The sequence below is a fragment of the Chelonoidis abingdonii genome, chromosome 6, assembly GCF_003597395.2.
Source record: "Chelonoidis abingdonii isolate Lonesome George chromosome 6, CheloAbing_2.0, whole genome shotgun sequence".
Taxonomy (NCBI): domain Eukaryota; kingdom Metazoa; phylum Chordata; order Testudines; family Testudinidae; genus Chelonoidis; species Chelonoidis abingdonii.
In genome coordinates, this window is record NC_133774.1 from 128,294,607 (window position 1) to 128,304,163 (window position 9,557).

The 9,557-nt window shown below is 42.2% G+C and overlaps 1 protein-coding gene across 1 annotated transcript in view; it reads right to left on the reverse strand.

The window, feature by feature from the left end:
* The window catches only part of TRIM14 (tripartite motif containing 14), a 34,613-nt gene extending 26,520 nt beyond the window's left edge, over positions 1–8,093 (reverse strand). The window contains exon 1 of the mRNA XM_075067505.1: positions 7,963–8,093. Coding sequence (XP_074923606.1) covers positions 7,963–8,034 — 72 coding nt within the window. The 5' untranslated portion in view covers positions 8,035–8,093. The remainder of the gene's footprint in view (positions 1–7,962) is intronic.
* Positions 8,094–9,557: the final 1,464 nt, after the last annotated feature.

Below are 9,557 nucleotides of genomic sequence, written 5' to 3' on the forward strand. Positions count from 1 at the left end.
CTCGTCAGATCCACCCAGCGCCCTGCACCCCGCCTCGTCAGATCCACCCAGCGCCCTGCACCCCGCCTCGTCAGATCCACCCAGCGCCCTGCACCCCGCCTCGTCAGATCCACCCAGCGCCTGCCACAAATCCGCATCCCCAACAACCTGGCGTCCCATTGGGCCTGCTCTGAACAAACCGCTGTGCTGGCATTGCCATGAGAGCTGGCCATGTGAACCTACTCAGCTACGCCAGCAAAGGCCGCCCCGGCAATACGGTTGTAGTGGCACCAGAATTGTTTCAGGGGAAGAACTCGGTCCCCGGGGGGAACTGGTATAAATTATACCATCCCATCAGTTGCAAGTGTAAATTGTCTCCCCACGATGGGGATTTGCCAGATAGCCACACTGGCACATCCCTTCTAGAGTAGAGACTCTTCACAAAAAGATTAACCCTACTTATCCTAATTAATGCTAACGGATTTTTGGAAGAGATAGGCTTAACCCCTGAAGCATGAGCATATGTCTAACCTCCCTCCGAGATCAGAATGAGTCCTCTGGCGGGGAGAGGGGCTCACTGAGGGGTTCTTGCATGTTTCTCTGAAGCATCCAGTGCTGGCCTCCGCAAGAGACAGGATACTGGACTAGGTGGACCACAACTCTGAAGCAGTTTGGCAATTCCTAGTCTTGAGTGTTACTGCCCCAGATATAAGATAGGCCCCTATCAGACACAGCTGTATTGTATTCAAACATCCTCACAGACATTCCTGCTGCTCATCTCTAAAGCCAGCTATTCCTCCATCCCAACATAGGATTTATATTAATGGAATTTCTAAACATCCTTTTTAGTCATCTCCGTGCTTCCTACATCTGGGAAGATGTGCACAAGCATCCACACTTGACCAGATTTACACTGGCACTCGGGGACTTCTGCACACTCTAGACGCATAAATGGGCCTGGCTGTAAATAAGGCCCCTGTACACCCTAGCAGAGCTTCAGTAAGAATCAGGACCAATAAGTCTTTAAGAGGACTTGCACACAAGAAAAAAGTCAGTAAGATAACAGGAAACGACACAGTGATGAGAGACTACAACCACAAATGTCTGTTAAGTAACAAATACAGACAGACATGCAAAGAGATGTAATAGATCCAAATCTACCTACTAATCCTAAATCTACTTCCTAATAGAGAATTGACAAAGAATAATAGAGAAATCTGATACCACTCACCCCAAGCTACATGACTTAATCAAAATCAGAAGCAGGCTCTTAGTATGAAGCAATGCAAGGGTCAAATGCAATTATTAGGTAGTAATAGAAAGGAGTATTAATATTAATGAGTGTGAAAGAGGTGGGAGAACCCTAAAACACTTGATCACTAAGGAAAAAAATAATTCAGTTCTTCCAAGGGAGCAACAGGAAGGAACAAGTAGCAGCCAAAATGACTTCACAAGGGACTTACACAGACACCTGAAGGTTGAACCAAAATCTTATGCTGAAAATAGGAAATTAGGCCCTGGTTCAGCAAACACTTGTGCATTACTCACATGAGTAAAGTTATGCATGTTCATAAGTGTTTAAAGGACTAGGGCCTTAGACACCAAATTGTTATATGGTATAGGTAGTCAGTGCCTGCAGGAACATAAGGACACACACAAGAGCAGAAAGGATACTGTAAACTAATGAGAATATGGAGTGAAAGTGGGTGGAACTCCCACGGAAGTCAGAAGCTGTTTGGCTAATCGGAGATTGGTAAAGCACACCCTTTTCTGTGAAGTGCATATGGCTAGTCAGCGCAGCTGCTGAACCTCAGAGTATGATGTTCTAAAGTTTCTAATCACTTATTCGATATGAAATTGTTTAAGAATAAGGTAGTCTTGGAGTTTCTGATGTTTTCAGGGTCTCAATTCTCAGGCAGTTTGACAGCCTGAATGCTGAATTTCCTCTTTTAAATAGTGATGGGCTCGGGGATGTTAGACTTCCTGGCTTATTTAAGGGTTTAGGGAGGAATGTTTATTAAAGAACTACAAAGTTCTTGTAAATTTCTTGTCACCTGGATTCTGAATGTCCTAGTTTTAGATCCTGTTTTTATGTAATTCCAGTGTTCTTGTCAGGTCTCTAATGCTTAAGTCACAGATATGTACTTTCAACATTAACAAAGTCCTCTGGCTGGTATCGTCATGCAGCTGTCTTGTTATCTCTAACCAGATATGGTTGCAATGTGTATTGGGAAGCTTCCGATCAATGAGGTTTAACCCTTGTGCAGAGGGCCAGCAAAGCCTTCAACATAGGGTGTAAATGCCCCATAGCCAGCCTCATGGTGACTTGCCACTGTAGTGAATTTCACCCAGAGGGAACAATTAGGGGAGAGGGCAAGGTCAAAGCAAAAGGCAGGTGAAAGCAGCAGAGCAGTCCGTGCTGAGGAGTGAGGCGGATGGGGACTGTCCTTGCTTCTCACCTTCTGGGTACCTCTACATCTGCCTGGCCATCAGGCTGTGAAGGAAATGTAGAATGGTACAGTGGGAATGGGGCTAGAAAGCCACTGCCAGCCCTTTGGCTAGTGCTAATCCCAGCTCTGAGAGTGAATTCTTGTGTGGCCAAACTAAGGCAAGCACCATGACCTCTCTGTATTTCACTATGCTTGTTCGAAAAATGGGGATGATGCTCAACGGCAAAGGAAGTTGGTGAAAGTGCTTTGCAAAAAGAAAAAAAAAGCATTAATGCCATCAGTGTCAAACACTGGAACTTAACACAGAGGACATGCGATCTAATGGCACAGGAAGGACAGAATGTTAAACATTAATAAGGGAAGTCTCCTATGCAAATATGCCACTTCCCTCCTGCAAAGACAAACTTCTAATCCGTCCTTATAAATCCTGCATGCACTGACCTAGCAGGCCATCAGAACTGTAGGCTAGAAAAAAAAATGGCTTCCTGTCTGTTTCCTTGTGAACACAACAGAGGGCACTTCAGAGTTTCCCGTCAGGGAGAATGCATATATGACTAGCAATGTGCATTCCACCCAACAGGCAGAAATGACTAGCGTAAGCAGGAGGACAGTCAGGCTGAAGGAAACTGAGGCAGGAGGCCACTTTTCATTTCCAGCCTCAAAGTAAACACAATATTAAGTACATACACACAGGGCTTTTCAGTCTAGGCCAGCAGCTTGCAGGTTTTGTTTTGCTAACAGGATTTTTTCTTAAAGTCTGTATGTTTCTTTGTGTAGTAAATTGCTTGTATAAATCTGGTGTGAGCAAGATATACTTTTTAAAGTGCAGTTATTTTGTTCATCCTCTGTTGATTAATTGCAGTTAATTTATGGGATTAACTCCAAAAAATCACACTGTTAAACAATATTTTGGATGTTTTTCTATATTTTCAAATATATCAATTTCTATTATAACACAGAATACAAAGTGTACAATGCTCACTTTTGTTGTAGGAGCAGCAGTGATCTGTATGCTCTGTATAATCTGTATGCTCAAAAGGTCTGTTACACTTCCCCCGCCTTTTGTCTCCTCTCCCTCTTTAAATACCTGTGAAGTGGCTTTCCCCCTCCTCCTCCCTCGTGGAATGCTTGTGGGATGAAAGGGCTGCTTGAACAGTTGGAAGATAGGAAGAGCTCCCAGGTAGACAAGGTGTCTTGCACTCTGATTAGGCAGTGATCACACGCCCAATGCATGGACACTGCCAAAGATGGAGTGTGACCAACCAGACGCGGCCAAGTCATCTCTAGCCGCGGGCCATGAGGAGCAGGTCCTTAAAAGGGGAAGGGGCCGTGTGCTTGGCAGTGCACTCACAAGCTTGTACCTCCCGTGAAGGCCTTTCGCCTGGACAGTGGTTCACTGTGTTGCATTCCATCATGCCTCAGGAATCTTAACCATGGAAGTTATTTATTGCCAGGTAATAACCATAGAGGAGCCAAACACAACAGTTATCATATTAAATCTAACTTAAATTTGATTATAAAAGTCAGGTTTAGAAAACTATAACTGATCGCACAAGTAAGGGTCAGAAGGCTGTACTGAGAGAGAGAGAGAGAGAGAGAGAGAGCTGGGTCCTCATCACTCCGTGAAGCTTGAATTGATCCCAGGTGGTGGTGGTAGCTGTGGGTCCAGAATGCTGGAGCTAGCCAGAGCCCCCAGCATGATCAGTCAGGAGAAGATGAAGTCCCAATGGAACTGATGCAGATTTTGGATCCAGGCATCAGAACACTTACTTGAGCGTGGGTAGGGATTTTTGAAGGGAAACAACAATGGTTCAAGGGAGAACATTAGATTTGTTTATGGGTAAACTGATAGCTCAAGGGAGTACACCAAAGTTGTTTTGTTCAAGCTAGACAATAGGAACTGATCATTCCTGGCTATGGGTGGTCTTTCTTGGAGGGAACTTACAATGCAATTAGGGAGCTTCATTATTTTGGATACCAATAAAGGATTCGTCTGATAACTACTGAGCTGGGTGTGTGCAGGCGTGGGCTCATTAACATCTGGAGCAGAGATCCCCCAGCATGCAGTGCTTACCTGCTTTTCTGGTCCCAGAGTTCCCTGCAGTTCTTGCCTTGGAATTTCTGTTCTCCATTCTGTATGCTAATGGAGATGCCTCTCTGTCCTATCTCCGATGCAAATGAGGCTGGCAAGTTTTCTTAGTCCTGTCATCCTTGTCCCAGGGGTTTAGTGCATCTCCCACTGCCTTTTCATTGATTTTCGTAAGTCTTCCACCTGATTGGCTTTGTTTCAAGCAGAGGCTGGTGTGTGTGTGGAGGGGGTCTTCTGTGAGTCAGACAGGCTGCGTACTGTATCCTGGTTCCCCAAGAACACAGAGTTGATAGGTAATAAGGCTTTCACTGCAGATTTGACAAAATGCAAAGAAGGTACCAATGTGAGATTTCTAAAAATACAGCATTCAACCCAAGGTTTAAGAATCTGAAGTGCCATCCAAAATCTGAGAGGGACGAGGTGTGGACCATGCTTTCAGAAGTCTTAAAAGAGCAACACGCAGATGTGGAAACTACAGAACCTGAACCCCCAAAAAAGAAATTCAACCTTCTGCTGGTGGTATCTGACTCAGATGATGAAAAATGAACATGTGTTGGTCCGCTCTCCTTTGGATCATTATCAAAGAGAACCAGTCATTGGCATGGATGGATGTCCCCTAGAATGGTGGTTGAAGCATGAAGGGACATAGGAGTCTTTAGTGCATCTGGCATGTAAATATCTTGCGACACCAGCTACAACAGTGCCATGCAAACGCCTGTTCTCACTTTCAGGTGACATTGTAAACAACAAGTGGGCAGCATTATCCCCTGCAAATTGAAACCAAACTTGTTTGTCTGAGCGATCGGCTGAAGTAGGACTGAGTGGACTTGTAGGCTCTAAAGTTTTACATTGTTTTATTTTTGAATGCAGTTATTTTTTGTATGTAATTTTACATTTGTAAGTTCAAGTTTAATGATAAAGAGATTGCACTGCCGTACTTGTATTAGCTGAACTGAAAAATACTATTTCTTTTTTGTTTTTTACAGTGCAAATATTTGTAATAGAAATAAATATAAAGTGAGCACTGTATATTTTGTATTCTATGTTGTAATTTAAATCACATTTCATCGAAAATATTTAAAGAAATGTTAATTCTATTATTGTTTAATCATGCGATTAATTATTTTAATCGCTTCACAGCCCTAGTCTGTCTATTATTTGCAGGCTCAAGTGAGGCATAATTTGAATTCTCTAGGTCAACAGCCATCAAAAAGAGCTGGATCAGTAAGTTGATCTTGCATTAATAAATGTTCCAAGAATTTTAAGTATTTCTAAGCTGTGAGAATGTATTTTAATATTTAAAAATACATAAAACCTCTTTTATTTATAACAGCAGTAACCAAGTGTCTTGCATTACAGCATCCTGTGATGTGGGGAAGTATCTTGATCCATTTTACAGATGGGAAATGGAGTCAGAGAGATTAAGACTCTGATTCAGGAAGGTACTTAAGCATTTGCATGCGAGTGGTTGCTGCCAGACAAGGAGCGAGTGGCTGAGCCAGTAACTGAACCCAAAGTTTCTTAAGTCACAGCTCAGTGCTTTTAACACCAAAGCCATCAGCTTTCCTCCCTGTTTTGTTTCCGATTGTTTAGTTCTTCAAAATCATAGCAAGCAAAGTAGCATTCGTTTAATGATTTCTAAGCAGAACTAGTAAGAAAATGGATTTTCCGTCCCACTAAAAAATTCAAGATTTTGAAAAATTTTATCCTAAAATCAGGTCAGTTGAAATGTTTTGTTTCTATTTCAACCCTTTTAAATATCAAATACATTTCTAAGCAAAAAATCATTTCAAAACAAAAAATCAAAACTTTTCATTCCAAAAATGTTGAAATGAGACATTGACATTTTAAAACTTTCCCCTCAATTGTTTTCAAAATCAAGTTTTGTCAAAATTGATACAATTCTGTAGTTTTCTCAAAACAGCAATTTCCAATAGAAAAATGTTTCAATGAAAGTTTTCCAAACAGTTCTATTTAAAACTAGCCTCCTCCCTGCTTTTAATGGTGAGCAGTCTGGAGCCTGCTCCTACAAATGTTTATGCACATGGCTAACTTTACTCACCTGAGAAGTCACTGAGGCTAATCACATTTGCAAAATTAAGCAGATGCATAAGTGTGTGCAGGACTGAGGAGTTGGTTTGCAGCTCTAGTGTGTGTCAACGGCATTTTTCACCCGGCTTCATACCCTTGTGTGAGACCAGTGTAGGGTGACCAGATATCAAGTGTGAAAAATCGGGATGGGAATGGGGGGGGGGGGGCCGTAATAGGACCCCATAAAAAATACAAGTCCCTAATATCGGGACTGTCCCTATAAAATTGGGACATCTGGTCACCCTAGACCATTGTGAATTCAGTGATTGCAACGTCACTCAAGCAAAATCCTGACTCTTTTTGGAGAATTAGTTTATTTTTCAAGGTTAACCACTTTGGAAGTGCTGAGAAGTGGCGGGGTGAGGAACAGAATTGTTTATTTTAATTACTGCAGATTCATTGTGGGTCAGGCTAACCTGTAGGGATCTCTTTTGTGAGTCTGTGTATTTTAAGTTATTTAATTTTACAAAAGATTAGAAGGCCTTTAAAGTTCCTTCAATAGTGCTGCAAAAGCTTAGTGTTCAATTTTTATTTTCTTCAAACATAAAGCTTTGAAGGTCCAATTTTGACTTACATTGATTACATTGTTTGTACTTTTTTCCCCCAAACATTTTCATGAGGAAAATAAATGAAGACAAGAATTATTTTCCTGAGTTAATTAGTTCTCTTTTTCTTAATTAAACAAGTGGAAAGTTGTTGGTTGGGGGAGGGGCGGGGGGCATAAGAAACATATTAGTTTGCAGATGCCCCCTGGGTTACGCAAACCTGACTTATGCAAATCCACACTTAATGGAAAAAGTTCCGTAAGCTAGAAATAGTGGTGGGTTTTTCTGGCGTAATGGTTGGGTATATATTTCCAACTTATGCAAAATTCCAGTTATGCAAGGCGTATAAACGCCTTGCTATTTTTTTTTTTTTTACAAAGTTACTAGGAAACACTTTTTCTACAGGATGTGACATTTTCAAGGAAGCATTGGAATTATTTCTGTGCACTTGAATTTTTAAGCACGTTTCTAAATTACATGGCCATTGGTTAGTGAAATAGAGCAAGTTTCTCTCTCTCTCTCTCTCAAGAAAGGGTTTTGGGATGATTACTGTAAAATGCAAACAGGATGGTTTAAAAATACACTTAAGCAGAGGTTCTGCAGTTCAGATTTTTTTCCACATTCTTCACATCTTATACTCAGTTCCGTATTAAAATAATCCACTTGTTGAAATGGCAGACTCCACACAAACAGCAGCTCAACACACAAAAGATTTAAGAGCACACTAAGGACAGACCAGCCAGGCCGTGCCCTTCAGAAGCATATGATTAAAACAAATAAGTTCACTACACAGAGTTCTGAATGTCACCTGATCAAATGGAGCACTGCGTATCTGAAAGGAGTTCTCTGTCCAGCCTGCATTGTAAGATCCTTGGAGCATGGGTCTGTCTTTCCCTGTAGCATTTTTACAGCATGCGGTCTGACTGCAATCTCGGTAAATAATTCTGAAAGAAAAAACGATGTTAAGATCAATTTAAGGTTCAGAGCAGCTTAAAGGTAAAATGCCTTCCCAGGTGTTGTAATTATCCCCAAACCAAGAGCTAGTCCAGGTCTACACTAGAAAAGCTCTGCCAGTGCAGTGATACTGATGTAACGAGAGCGGCAAACCCTCCTTGTGTAGATGCTTTAGCTGGTATAGCTCATATCAGTTCCCCAAATGAAAGCAGCTTTCCTGGCAAAAGACCTTGATAGATGCTCTGGCTGACTAGAAAAAAATCACAGCTGCTCTCCAGAAAGTCCCACACTCCCCGAGGACGAGGTCGAGATATATCTCTTCCAAATTAAGTGCTGCAACCAAGACAGCTGGAATTCCTTGATGTGTGTGACATGTTGTGGAGAGCAGAGGGCTTTGTGCTTAAGAACTGTTGGAGAGAAGTGAAGGCCAAAGCTACAGATTCTCACTGGAAACATGGGTTAATGGAACTGTATCCAGTGTTCTAGACTTAAAGAAATTGAACAGTTCACTTTTCTCAAGGAGGAAAAGGGGCCACCAGCTACTGCCCAGAGCCACCATGTGCAGGGCAGAGAAGGTACAGAGCAGAGAGAAGAATGAGAAGTCAAATCCTCTCCAGCTTCCCACTGTTTGCCATTTCTGCTGTTATATGAGTGTTGTTGTAGCTATCTCAATCCCAGGATCTTAGACAAAGTGGGTGAAGGAATATCTTTTATTGGACCAGCTTCTGCTGGTGAGAGACACAAGCTTTCAAGCTTACACCGAGCTTTTCTCCAGGTCTGGGAAAGGTACTCACAGTGTCACAGCTAAATACAAGGTGAAAAAGATTGTTTAGCATAAGTAGTTTACACGTTTTAAAGGACCATTCAAAGTGACTGCTCCAATCATAGGGAGGAAAGGAGGTGGTGGGGGGAGAAAAAGCAGCCAAGGGTGGGAGTTGCTAGTGGATCACAGATTGTTGTAATAACCCATAAATCCAGTGTCTCTATTCAGTCCATGATTTTTAATGTCTAGCAAAGTTATGAATTTAAGCTCCCAGGCTCACCTTTTTTAAGTAGTGTGCAGATTTCCATTGGGGATGAGGACTGATAGGTCAGATATAGAGTGATCACTTTTTGAAAAGTGTTCACCCACAGGTGAAAGGGAGTCTTCTTGTTTTCCTGTGTGAGTTCGAGAGTGGGGTGATTGGTTTGCCCCACATAGTTGCTATTGGGGCAGTTAGTGCACTGACTGAGGTACACCACGTTATAGGCATGTGTAGGACCCCTGGATCTTGAAAGGTGTGTTGAGGTTTTTTTGATCATTGTAGCAATGGAGAGATGTCCGCAGGTTTTGCATGTGTTGTTCTGGCAGGGTCTGCTGCCACTTTGAGTTGGTGTGTCCTTGTCTGTGGGGAGCCGCTTTCAAAGCATTTGGAGAGGTTGGGGGATTGTTGGAAGACCAAAAGGGAA